Raw genomic sequence first — 14315 nt, 5'->3', positions numbered from 1 at the left:
CTGATGGGACAAGGTCTAGTTACTAATGACCATGTCTGATCTGATGGGACAAGGTCTAGTCACTAATGACCATGTCTGATCTGATGGGACAAGGTCTAGTCACTAATGACCATGTCTGATCTGATGGAACAAGGTCTAGTTACTAATGACCATGTCTGATCTGATGGGACAAGGTCTAGTCACTAATGACCATGTCTGATCTGATGGGACATGGACCCTGTCTGATTTGATGGGACAAGGGGAGTTGATGGTGATGAGCGACACCATAACCTACTATTGTTAGACTTTCAGACTGTTGAGATCATGTCCTTCTAAATCACCATAGTCCTGTTTGCGTACTTACTATATATCAAAGTGGAACCTTTGACTAATTCATACAAATGCACATTAATATTATAGTCGTCTTTATACAACGTAGGACATACAGTATCTTTGCATAAAATAAGGTAAGGCTGGGATTCAATCCGATTGGGTGTTGTAGGCAATGTTCCAGTGTTCGCAGAGATTGCATTCACAGTAAACATGGCACATGTCGGCCCATTCAGAAATTGTCGCATTGCCTACAACCCGCGATCGGATTGAATCCCAGCCTTAATTACATGTATAGTCGTAGTAGTATCATGCAAAAATAAGTTTTCCAAAAACCAAAGTTTACATAAAGAAGAATCTTTATTATTTTGTATACACAGATATCTTCATAGAATTGTTCTAATACCAGTCAAAAATAATAATCATTATATATATATATATATATAGAAAACTAATCCCAATAAACTACTATGTACTTTGACTTTACCTTTCTTGTATAAAACAACATGGAGAATGTATACTCACCTCCCTAGCTGGAAATATAGGTGCTCGGAAGGGAGCAAGATTTTACAAAAAAGAAAACTAGGCTAACACCGTAACACTGTATCTGGTTAGAACTACAACGTTACCCAACAAGCTAACATTGGCGGCCATTTTGTAGTTTTGTAATAAGACACAGCATGTTGGTGGTGGAGGGTAATTGCCTAGGAACTTCTAAAAAAGGGATAGTTCAGCAAAATTAGATATTTGAGAAACTTTTCAAGGTGAGGAAACAAATATCTAAATATGCAATTTCGCTGAACTTTCCCTTTAACACAAACTTCAGCTTTTTCACTCTGTTTAATGAAATTGGTCAACAAAAGTTTGAGATGATGACTGGGCGAGGATAGGATAATCTTATCATCTAGATTTGTGGCTGCAGACGAGGGGAGGAACATTAGATTACGAATGTCTCAGTACACAGAAGAAGATAATGAATATCTGTGGAGGCTGCTGGAGATAGGGGGGAAGGAGGGGGGAGAGGGGGGGATGGAAGGAGGAAGGGGGTGTGGGAGAGAGCGAGAAAGCAGGAGAGAGAGGAAAGAGAAGAAGAAAGAAATGAATGGGAAGATATAGAGATTAAGAGAGAGGGAAGAGGCTGAGGGAGAAAGAGGAACAGGAGAGAGAGAGAGAGATAATAAGAGAGAAAGGGTAGAGGCAGAGGGAGGAATAGGAGAGAGAGAGAGAGAGAGAGAGAGAACCCCAGACTGATGAGCTGAGAGGAGTGGTCCTCTTCTTCTCTCCTTCTTTTCACTTCTTCCCCTGCTTCTTTCCCTCTCTGGGAGGAAGGCCATGTCTTGGTGGTTGGCAGGGAGCTCATATGCGGTATCCAGTCTCGCTCTCATCCATTTAGCTGTGGCAGTCTTTGGGAATGCCATCCATTCGTCCTAGTAGCATTCCCAAGTTTCCCCCCAAATTGTCCCGAACTCTAGATATGTAGAAATGAAAAGATAGTAGTATATGAGGACGGATGGGACAGACCATCAGGATCTTGGAGAGGGGTGTCCAGTTGTCCTAGTGTCTGTTTGGGCCAGGGCAGCAGGAGTGTTGGACCCTCCTTATCCCCCCCGTTGAGGAGATACGTCTCACCCCAAACGTCCCAGCTGGGGTGCAGTGTTGTCAAGAAGATGCATCGAAGCTATGAGGGAGAAGAAGACATGTTTAAGGCATACTTTGAATGCATCAATGATATACTTACTGTTATGATGTGACTAAATAGGCAGAGAGAACGAGAAAGAGAACGAGAAAGGGGGGAATACGAGAAAGAGGGTGAGAGGAATTCTGAGAAAGTAAAGAACAGGAAACGAGTATGTCCCATCTTTGGGCAGAATGAAACATCAAGAAGTGATTGTGTGTATGTAAGGTGGTGTGCAATCCCCCAGGAGAGAGGGGATGTCCTGTCGCTGAATCATTCAATATTAAAACAGCCACCTACACACACACACACACAGAGTCATCTGCTCCCTCCCCGCTGGGCCAAGATTTAAGATGGCAAGGTCACCTCTATCTCTTCATTACTACAAGCCCACTACAGTCTCCCTGTCTGCCACAGAGCTTGATTATTATACATCCAGATTGGCCAACTGATGTGATGTACACCTTAGTTACCACACTGGTAGCCTGGTTCCACATCTGTTTGTGGTGTCTTGTCAACTTCTGGTCATTGGCATTCCAGAGAGCACAAACAGATCTGGGACCAGGCTACCACACTGGGTGTATTCTCTCTGACTCATAGGATGACACAGCTAGAGTTACAATTCTTCTATTCCCTCTGGTTCAGGTCTGCTTATACAGGCTTTGTAAAGTTTTGCTGAGGGCTACGTTGAAGGAAGGGATATTTTTTGAAATATTTGTATTCATTTAACCAGGCAAGTTTAAGAACAATGACGGTCTACACCAGCGAAACCCGGACAATGCTGGGCCAATTGTGCACCGCCTTACGACACAGCCTGGATTCGAACAAGGGATTGTAGTGACACCTCTTGCACTGAGATGCAGTGCCTTGCGCCACTCGGGAGCAAAGTTGGTAGAGCATGGCACTCGCAAAGCCAGGGTTGTGTGTTCGATTCCCACGGGGGACCAGTACAGGGGCAAAAGTATGAAAATGCATGTACTCACTACTGTAAATCGCTCTGGATTAAGCGTCTGCTAAATTACAAAAAAGTTAAAATGTGTCTTATTGAATGATTCTTACCTGTCCCATATTTTCACATTTCTACAGTTGGTGGTACAGCATCCAGCTGACATCAAAGCTGAGAGAGAGAGAGAGAAACAGAATAGATGTAGCTCAGTGCCAGATCATTTAGTTCTACAGTTTGGGTGTTAAATGAAACAACGTCCCATTTGACAATGAAACAGCTGTGGCGGGGAGTGAAACAGGAGAGGGGAGGGACAATACCGCACGTGACTGTTGAGTTAATAGTGATAGATGGTACATCACAACGTTCTATTTGATCGCTCCATCGTGTGTTTGGTGTGATAACTCCACTCCAGACTGTGTGGGCACAGGCTTTGAGGCGTCCCCCCCCCCCCTCGACTGTTTCAACCCTCTGCTGCAGCGCTGCAGTTGACAGCCACCAGACAGGCCACCCTCCTGTAACGTCAGCCAGCCTTCACAGGCTCAGCTAAGTAACTGTCAATTTGGATAAGTTCTGCTATAGTTTTCCACCCTATTCCCCCTGTGTGGGTGTGCACAAATGTACACGCAAAAAAGGCGTACACAATCTGATAGCCACACAGCAGTATGAAACACACAGAGAAGGTGAGGACAGTCAAATAGTAAGGAAGATGAGAGAGTGAGAGAGATATGGGGGGAAGAGGAGAGAGGTACCAATGGGTTAAGGTGTGAAAACAAACAAGGCCCTGTGGAGTTCAGTCCATTTCCTCTTGTACTCCTTTTGACAGGATGTGAGATATCTACAATACATAACATTAACACAAGCACCCATCATTGTAATGTGACACTGATTCTGACAGCACACAGTAGTTCTGTCAAACACAGATGTCTCAAAACAATACAGAACTAGCCCTCTTAGTTTACTCTCTCTCTCTGCTCCACTGTTGCGACTATAATAATGTTTGCAGCACATTCTCTCCCCCAGCTCTCTGGGCTGGCTTCTATTGCCTATTAACTATTCATAAGATCTTGTGACTGTAGACTTCTACAAAAAAATCCCACTGTAAGCGTCCACTACGCTAGTCCACACATCACCATCAAAGGTGCGCGCATGCACGCACGCCTCAATTTATCTACGGGAGGGAGAAAATAGCTAAAACTGTTTTTGTGTGTGTCTGTCTGTGTGTGCGTGTGTGTGTGAGGATAGAGATCATGTATGAAAACTCCCTTCAAGTTTTGGAGGTCAGGGTGTGTGGAATGGAATTGATTTCACGACTAAGGAGCCTCGGGGCGTTATGAGTGAAGAGGGTTAGACACTCACACACACACACAACAACACACACACACACACGAACACACTCCGTTTTAAGTGTATAAGCAGCTGACAGTAGTCTGACCCAGACGCTAATAGTGACATTAGAAAGGTGAGGGAGGGTAGGCAGACTGCTGATGACATGGTGTTCTGTGATAGGTGGGTCATTCTATTTGTAAGCTGACAGCTTAATGTGGAAGAGAGTGGGAACAATTAGCCTTAAACGAATTAGCCAATCCCAAACTCAGAAATGCGACACAGGTCATGTGATCGTACGGTTTTAATCACGGGCTTGTGATAGGGTGATGATGTAACGTTGTAACGTTTGGAGAACGTTTGGCATCAACTGGACTGATACCGACAACATGCTGAGACCCCTTCCAGTATGAACTGACTAGAACTGATGTAATGGATTCAACTGATCACGAACTGAATCACTCTCCCAATATTCACAATGACATTGGAGATATATTCAAACCTGACAGGAACGGTAAAGTGAGGAACAGTTCCTCAGAACATTTAGATATTCAGAGGGTTGGGTTTTATACCGCTGACCGGAATTGGATTTGGGGTCACAGAAAGAATAGTTGATGTGATTATTCAAGAATAAAGTGGAGCTTAACTTTCCCAGAGTTTCACCTCTGTGCTCAGCGGAACGGCTCTTCATTTATCTTTTCCTCAAAAAGATTTGTGTGATTTGCTGTGCAGAAAATCTGGTCCCACTAATACATCGCGGTTCCCGGATCTAACACTTTCCATGCAGCTAAGGACTAAGACTGATTATGACTTTACATAACTGATCGTTCTTCTAAAGTACAAAGAGAGAAAGGGCAAAACACCCTTTTGTAAAACCGAATTAGCAATAGCCAATGTGACCTTTTTTTTGAAAGAAAAACTTTGACGCTCAGGACAGGGAGAGTTTCCCAGACCCAGATTAAGCCTTTAGTCGTTGACTCAAAAGCATTGAAATACACTATATTAAAAGTGTTTTTTATTTATTTAGGCTTAATCTGTGTTTAGAAAACTGTCCCTCAATGTTTAGGAACTCAAGGAAGTTATCACATTTATAGATTTTGACCAATCCTACCCTTGGCTGCAAACTACCTGTGTATTATCAAAATGTGGATTCGAGATATAATTTATGTCTAAATCAAAGCAGGAAACACATCAACTCTTCCATGTGGACCCAGTCAACCCAGTCAACCCCTTTGGTCCTTTCTATCGCTCCAGAAATGATGCACAAGAGGCAGCAAACAAGTCAGGCTGCTCAGCAGATTGGTTGACATTCTGTCAATGGACTAAACTTAACAAAAAGAAGAAAGAAAATACAATACCAAATGACATAAAACACAACGGGAAAAGCCTCTGAATCTGAATGGGTGATTAATAATAAACGGGTCTTAAATACATTGTATTTCAAAACATTCTCTAAGACCTAAAACTCAACTGGAGTCGTGTATAAAGGGTGTGGCCACTGAGCAAGTTGAGGAAGTTAAACTCCTAGGTATAACAGTGGACGGTCAGTTATCATGGTCACGTTGAGGAAGTTAAACTCCTAGGTATAACACTGGACGGTCAGTTATCATGGTCACGTTGAGGAAGTTAAAATCCTAGGTATGACACTGGACGGTCAGTTATCATGGTCACGTTGAGGAAGTTAAACTCCTAGGTATAACACCAGACAGTCAGTTATCATGGTCACGTTGAGGAAGTTAAACTCCTAGGTATAACACCAGACAGTCAGTTATCATGGTCAAGTTGAGGAAGTTAAACTCCTAGGTATGACACTGGACGGTCAGTTATCATGGTCACGTTGAGGAAGTTAAACTCCTAGGTATGACACTGGACGGTCAGTTATCATGGTCACGTTGAGGAAGTTAAACTCCTAGGTATAACACCAGACAGTCAGTTTTCATGGTCACGTTGAGGAAGTTAAACTCCTAGGTATAACACCAGACAGTCAGTTATCATGGTCAAGTTGAGGAAGTTAAACTCCTAGGTATGACACTGGACAGTCAATTATCATGGTCACGTTGAGGAAGTTAAACTCCTAGGTATAACACTGGACGGTCAGTTATCATGGTCACGTTGAGGAAGTTAAACTCCTAGGTATAACACTGGACAGTCAGTTATCATGGTCACGTTGAGGAAGTTAAACTCCTAGGTATGACACTGGACAGTCAGTTTTCATGGTCACGTTGAGGAAGTTAAACTCCTAGGTATAACACCAGACAGTCAGTTATCATGGTCAAGTTGAGGAAGTTAAACTCCTAGGTATGACACTGGACAGTCAGTTATCATGGTCACGTTGAGGAAGTTAAACTCCTAGGTATAACACCAGACAGTCAGTTATCATGGTCACGTTGAGGAAGTTAAACTCCTAGGTATGACACTGGACGGTCAGTTATCATGGTCGAGTTGAGGAAGTTAAACTCCTAGGTATAACAACAGACAGTCAGTTATCATGGTCACGTTGAGGAAGTTAAACTCCTAGGTATGACACTGGACGGTCAGTTATCATGGTCAAGTTGAGGAAGTTAAACTCCTAGGTATAACACCAGACAGTCAGTTATCATGGTCACGTTGAGGAAGTTAAACTCCTAGGTATGACACTGGACGGTCAGTTATCATGGTCAAGTTGAGGAAGTTAAACTCCTAGGTATAACACCAGACAGTCAGTTATCATGGTCACGTTGAGGAAGTTAAACTCCTAGGTATAACACCAGACAGTCAGTTATCATGGTCACGTTGAGGAAGTTAAACTCCTAGGTATAACACCAGACAGTCAGTTATCATGGTCACGTTGAGGAAGTTAAACTCCTAGGTATGACACTGGACGGTCAGTTATCATGGTCAAGTTGAGGAAGTTAAACTCCTAGGTATAACACCAGACAGTCAGTTATCATGGTCAAGTTGAGGAAGTTAAACTCCTAGGTATAACACCAGACAGTCAGTTATCATGGTCACGTTGAGGAAGTTAAACTCCTAGGTATAACACTGGACAGTCAGTTATCATGGTCACGTTGAGGAAGTTAAACTCCTAGGTATGACACTGGACAGTCAGTTTTCATGGTCACGTTGAGGAAGTTAAACTCCTAGGTATAACACCAGACAGTCAGTTATCATGGTCACGTTGAGGAAGTTAAACTCCTAGGTATAACACCAGACAGTCAGTTATCATGGTCAAGTTGAGGAAGTTAAACTCCTCGTAAAACTGACTATCCTACCGATCCTCGACTTCTGCGATGTTATTTACAAAATAGCCTCCAACACTCTACTCAACAAAGTGGATGCAGTCTATCACAGTGCCATCCGTTTTTTCACCAAAGCCCCATATACTACCCACCACTGCGACCTGTACGCTACAAGTCGCACATGCTCCAGCAGGTATATCTCACTGGTCATCCCCAAAGCCAACTCCTCCTTTGGCCGCCTTTCCTTCTAGTTCTCTGCTGCCAATGACTGGAACGAATTACAAAAATCGCTGAAGCTAAAGACTTACATTTCCCTCACTAACTTTAAAAATCAGCTATTTAAGCAGCTAACCAATCGATGCCGCTGTACATAGTCCATCTGTAAATAGCCCACCCAATCTACCTACCTCATTCCCCTATTGTTTTTATTTACTTTGCTGCTCTTTTGCACACCAGTATCACTACTTACACACCATCATCTGCTCCTCTATCACTCCAGTGTTAATCTGCTAAATTGTAATTACTTGCTACTATGGCCTATTTATTGCCATACCTCCCCAAGCCATTTGCACACACAGTATATAGACTTAATTTTTTTTCTCCTATTGTGTTATTGACTGTACGCTTGTTTATTCCATGTGTAACTCTGTGTTGTTGTTTCTGTCACACTGCTTTGCTTTATCTTGGTCAGGTTGCAGTTGTAAATGAGAACTTGTTCTCAACTAGCCTACCTGGTTAAATAAAGGTGAAATATTTTGTATTTTTTAAAGACATGCCACCAGGGGTCTCTTCACAGTCCCTCAATCCAAAACGAATTCACGGCACATTTTATACAGAGCCATGATCACATGGAACTCCCTTCCATCTCCAACTACTCACCGGTGTGTCAATCTAAGTAACATAATACAAAACATCTCCATCAAAATCCTTCAGTTTAAACTAGAGATATAATTTTTGCACGGGCTGCATCTCAATCCAACGCATCGGCCGATGGCAGCCTTCCGCATTTGCGGTGGAAGGTGGACGAGCTACAGCGGTGCTTCTCAGAACATGAGACATCCCAAAAGTCTGTCTTCACACGAATACATCTGTAGCGTCCATTCTGCTCAACGGCCCCCCACACGTGTCACGGGACTCGTCTGAAGTCAGTACTGTCGATGTGCCAACTTATGTTTGTAGCATCCGAAACCGATTCTCACGAACCCGACGGTGTTCTCCGTTTTGCTCTACGACCCCCACAGTGTCACAGGACTGGTCTGAATGTAACCCATACCATTTGGAAGTATAGAGGTAGCTTTGTGCCTACCCCCCCAAAAAAAGAGGTTAAATCCCGAGCTTTCTTACATCTTCTAGATAATGTGTTAATCAATGCGTTTCTATGGGCTACAGTAGTAAAGGCCAAATTCAATATTTTATCAAATCATTATTTGATATTTTTGAGTGAACAGGGTCCGAAAATTCGAAATCAAATAGTTAAATGATCCAGAGAGATGCACTGTAGATCAGTGACCTTCCGCTTAGCTAGCGGCCGGTCTGTCTGTCTGTCAGTCAGTCAGTCTGCCCCTTAGGCAGACACAGTTACATATAATATATAATAATATATGCCAATTACTAGATGATTTAGTCATGCCTGGATACATTTTAAGTATGGGTGTTCCCGGGAATCGAACCCACTACCCTGGCGCTACAAGGGTCATGCTCTACCAGCTGCTGAACATCTACCATAACTAAAATGTCCCTACAGCATCACTAGGCTGAATATAGGTTATATTGTAACCTTTACAGTACATGAACTGTCCAGCTACATTACCAGGGAAAAAGGAGTACGAGCTGAAAAAGAACACCGATGCCTTGGGGCATTGTTTAGGAGAAATGCATCTGCAACTATGCACTCACTGCACTGCATCTATGTACTGTACTGTAGGGTACTGTATGTATTGTTCAGGGCATCCAAATGTGTTACATTTGCAGATGAGAATGAGAGAGTGATTCCAGGAAGCTAGAATTATCTCCTTTACATAACGTTGTGGAGTAGCAATCCAACCCTCTCTCTCTCTCTGTATCTCAATTTCTCTCCTCTCTGCCTCTCCTCTCCCCCCCCCTATGTCTCTCTCTCTCCCCTCTCTCTCCCCTCTCTCTCTGTCTCTCTCTCTCCAGCAGTGGTGTTGTTTCAGGTTAGTTCTCATAGGATGAGGATGAGAATGCTAAACATGACATCTACTGTTCTGTATGTAATGTATATGTTAGTAATGTAAGATACTGTGTGTTACAACATACAGTAAAGATGTTATCTTTATGCCGTAGCACAGTTCAATTGTGTGACAGAAGAGCTGAATGATAGTGAATTCCACAGTTTGGTTTCTTAAGGACCTGTCGGCTGTCTGCTGCTCAGCCCAGGACTCAGTATCTGACTGTACACACACACTCTCACACTCACACACACACACACACACACACACACACACACAGTCTGGGCTGTGGAAGCTTGACTGTGGGTGATTGGAGCGTGGAACTCACCAGAGTGGAGCTGGCTAATGAGGTTGACCATGCCTGGAAGTGTGTGTGTGTGTGTGTGTGTGTGTGTGTGTGTGTGTGTGTGTGTGTGTGTGTGTGTGTGTGTGTGTGTGTGTGTGTGTGTGTGTGTGTGTGTGTGTACAGTCGGATACTGAGTCCTGGGCTTAGCAGCAGACAGCCGACAGGTCCTTAAGAAACCAAACTGTGGAATTCACTATCATTCAGCTCTTCTGTTCTGCTGCTCCTCTGATCTCAGTTCTACTTATCACTACCTCCAATCAAGAGACAGACTGAGACACAGAGACATTAATAGACGCACACACACTGACGCACACACTCATGGTGCAGACGCCATATCGTGTGGATTACAGTTTAGGACCTATTTTTACAGTGATCATATGAATGTTGAATCTTTGCTGGGGGGGGGGGGCAGTAGGGGGAAATAAACACACACAGTAAGCAGTACTCCTTCAACTAATTGTGCTCATCTGTTTGCCTCATTTCGTGGCTTAATATAGGCTATAACCCTGTGCATTCAAAGATGGTTACTTCATGGTCACTCTGGGTTGTATTCATTAGGCCCCACACGGACGAAAACAGACTAACACGGGGAGGGTCTGCTTGGACTTATAAGTAATGCTCGTTAAGAATCCAATAAGAAATTATCTTTTTTGTTTTCCGTCTCAGAACGTTTTCGTTAAGTGCCGTAAGGAATACGACCCTGTATTCAAAAATGGTCACTTCCTTCTTAGTTGTACAGAGGCATGTTTCAGAAATGACTCTCAAAAGGCAAATTAAATATTGAAGCGTACATTTGTAAGATAAACTGCTGTTGTCCTAGTTTCGGAGACAAACACAGTAGCCCACGGTAACCTCTCATTGGTGATAAATTATAAACAAGGAAGGGACCACGTTATTGGCAACCTCTCCCCACTGTTGACGACAGTGTTACCCCAACGTTAGCCTCCGAGCTTCCCACAATGCACCACTCTACCACTGTTTCTTCCAGTGCCCAGGGTCTAACTTTAATGAGTTTCTCTCCACAAATCGCGCACACACACACACACACACACACACACACACACACACACACACACACACACACACACACACACACACACACACACACACACACACACACACACGCTGTAACAGTCGTCGTATGAAGAAGGATGAGACCAAGGCGCTGCGTTCCTTGAGTTCCACATAATCTTTATTACTGAAGTGAAACTTTAGACAAAACAAAACAATAAAGAGAACAACGACCGAACTGCTTCCTTGTGCAAACTATCTGCACACAAACGAAGAACAAGTTCCCACAAGGAAGGAGGGGAAAAAGCTACCTAAGTATGATTCCCAATTAGAGACAACGATAGACAGCTGTCCCTGATTGAGAACCATACCTGGCCGAACACAAAGAAATAGAAAACATAGAAACATGAACATAGAATGCCCACCCAAATCACACCCTGACCAAACCAAAAATAGAGACATAAAAAGCCCTCTACGGTCAGGGCGTGATACACGCAGTCTCAACTCAATACCTTGGTTATCCACTTCCTAAGGAGGTAAATTGTTTACACTCTTATTTTGCCCTCTCTATCTCATGCAGTTCTTCAGTAGCTGTGGCATCGCTGTATTTCCCTTCAATCTAAAGCTTTTGTTCTATTTCATATGGGAATAATAGGCAATCATAGCTAGACCGATTATTGGAGGACCAAAAATGCCGCCGCCGATTAATCGGCCGATTTTTAAAAATGTGTTTGTAATAATGACAATTACAACAATACTGAATGAACACTTATTTGAACTTAATATAATACATCAATAAAATCAATGTAGCCTCAAATAAATAATGCAAAAACAAAGTGTTGGAGAAGAAAGTAAAAGTGCAATATGTGCCATGTAAGAAAGCTAACGTTTAAGTTCCTTGCTCAGAACATGAGAACATATGAAAAGCTGGTGGTTCCTTTTAACATGAGACTTCAATATTCCCAGGTAAGAGGTTTTAGGTTGTAGTTAATATAGTGTGGCAAAGAAGGGGGTCGAGTGGTAAATGGCAGATATGTGAGAGCAGAACTAATAAACGGGCTCTGCCCGATCACTAAAATGGCCACCCCTGTCAGAACTACAGATCACAAAATGGCCGACCACCAAAACTACAAGTCCCAGAAGCAAGGGGAACCCTCAGAAGGTGGAGCCAACCCACAGATAAAGGGTCAAGAAAAACCAGGAAGAGAAGAAGAGAGTGCTGGAAGGATCTATGAACAATAGAGAAAGAGACAATAGAGATTGGCTGGATTTACCGTGTATGAGCTGGACTGTTTTGGACTTACCTGTTGGCGTTTGGACCTGGACCTACCGAGAACCCGATTCGTGTACCGAACCCTGCTATCCTTGACCTCGCCTACGGCCTGGGTGGACCAGGATGGAGAAACAAACACACAGGTACTGTCCTGTTCGAAAGAACTCTCATTCTTAGGTGATTTGGTGACAGTTTACCACTTAGTTTGTGACAAACGCTCCTAACCTTGAAGAGGTTTGCCACAATAGGAATTATAGGACTATTTCTCTCTATACCATTTGTATTTCATTAACCTTTGACTATTGGATGTTCTTATAGTCACTTTAGTATTGCCAGTGTAACAGTATAGCTTCCGTACCTCTCCTCGCTCCTCCCGGGGCTCGAACCAGGAACACAACGACAACAGCCACCCTCGAAGCAGCGTTACCCATGCAGAGCAAGGGGAAGAACCACTCCAAGTCTCAGAGCGAGTGAAGTTTGAAACGCTATTAGTGCGCACCCCACTAACTAGTTAGCCATTTCACATCGGTTACACCAGCCTCATCTCGGGGGTTGATAGGCTTGAAGTCATAAACAGCGCAATGCTTGAAGCACAACGAAGAGCTGCTGGCAAAACGCACGAAAGTGCTGTTTGAATGAATGCTTACGAGCCTGCTTCTGCCTACCACCGCTCAGTCAGATACTTGTATGCGTGTACGCTCAGTCAGATTATATGCAACGCAGGACACGCTAGATAAACGAGTAATATCATCAACCATGTGTAGTTAACTAGTGATTATGATTGATTGATTGTTTTTTATAAGATAAGTTTAATGCTAGCTAGCAACTTACCTTGGCTTACTGCATTCGCATAACAGGCAGTCTCCTTGTGGAGTGCAATGACAGGCAGGTGGTTGGTTATAGCGTTGGACTAGTTAACTGTACGGTTGCAAGATTGGATCCCCCGAGCAGACAAGGTGAAAATCTGTGGTTCTGCCCCTGATCAAGGCAGTTAACCCACCATTCCTAGGCCGTCATTGAAAATAAGAATTTGTTCTTAACTGACTTGCCTAGTTAAATAAAGATTAAATGAAGGTGTACAAAAAAATGTTTTAAATTGGCCAAATCGGGGTGTCCAAAAATACAGATTTCCGATTGTTATGGAAACTTGAAATCGTCCCTAATTAATCGGCCATTCCGATTAATCAGGCGACCTCTAATCACAGCAATAGTCTAAAGCTGGGGTCTAAAGGGCCAGTTTTGTGTAATCTACCAAAGAAACGCTTTAAAGACAGAAAACACAATTGAAAAAAAAACTAAGACATTCTGATGAACACAATGCAGACAGATGTGGTGATGATGTCATAACAGCAACATCTATACCGTTAGTAGATACAGAAGATATCTCCTTCCCATATAACATCTATGTCTTTCTGAGATAGCACCTCGTCTCTGTCTTTCCCATAGCATCTCATTCTCACTGTGATCAACGAGGGCTCTTCTAACACGGTGCAGCCAGGGTGAGATTCACACTCCTATCTCAGCACTGGGAGAAGAGGCAGGAGGGGGATTACACAACTCAACGAGGGAGTACTCTTGATGAAAGCCAGTTCAACACACACACGGACAGACGAAGACACACACACTTGCATGTGCACATGCGCACACGCTTCTTGACAAACGCCAGTTGAACAACAGCACTGCAGCAAATCCCTCAGCCTCAGCACCAAGGTCATGTATCCATGACCTCCCCTTGGAAAGACAGACCAATCAGAGCCTCAGAAGTCACGCCAGCAATTTTCTTGACTAAAAGTCGAGCAAGAAACACTCGCAATTATATGTTTCACCTGCAGCGAAAGTTCCTCTAAGAGCCAAGACAAATGTTATTTGGCTGTAACCGTGCAGAGGAGAGGAAAATAGCGAGTTGGACTCTAGCAATGGGGGGTAATGAGATACAGTAGCCATTATCTGCAGGCTGCTGCTCGTAATGGTGTCCTATCAAGAGGAAGAAATCTCTCTACAGTACAGAGAAGCAGACAGTATGCT

At 43.3% G+C, this 14315-nt stretch overlaps 1 protein-coding gene across 2 annotated transcripts in view; it reads right to left on the bottom strand.

The window, feature by feature from the left end:
- Positions 1-656: 656 nt before the first annotated feature.
- Positions 657-14315, bottom strand: part of LOC135536577 (coiled-coil domain-containing protein 85A-like) — a 36243-nt gene continuing 22584 nt past the window's right edge. The window contains exons 3-4 of one of the 2 annotated variants that reach the window (XM_064962873.1): positions 3044-3101; positions 657-1987 (exon numbers count right to left, since the gene is read on the bottom strand). In XM_064962873.1, the coding sequence (XP_064818945.1) occupies positions 1969-1987; positions 3044-3101 (77 nt within the window). In that variant the 3' untranslated portion in view covers positions 657-1968. The remainder of the gene's footprint in view (positions 1988-3043; positions 3102-14315) is intronic. The other variant, XM_064962878.1, reaches the window with a different exon arrangement.

The sequence above is a fragment of the Oncorhynchus masou genome, chromosome 5 (assembly GCF_036934945.1).
Source record: "Oncorhynchus masou masou isolate Uvic2021 chromosome 5, UVic_Omas_1.1, whole genome shotgun sequence".
Taxonomy (NCBI): domain Eukaryota; kingdom Metazoa; phylum Chordata; class Actinopteri; order Salmoniformes; family Salmonidae; genus Oncorhynchus; species Oncorhynchus masou.
Note: the sequence above shows the minus strand (reverse complement) of the source record. Positions and strands in the feature narration are given on the sequence as shown.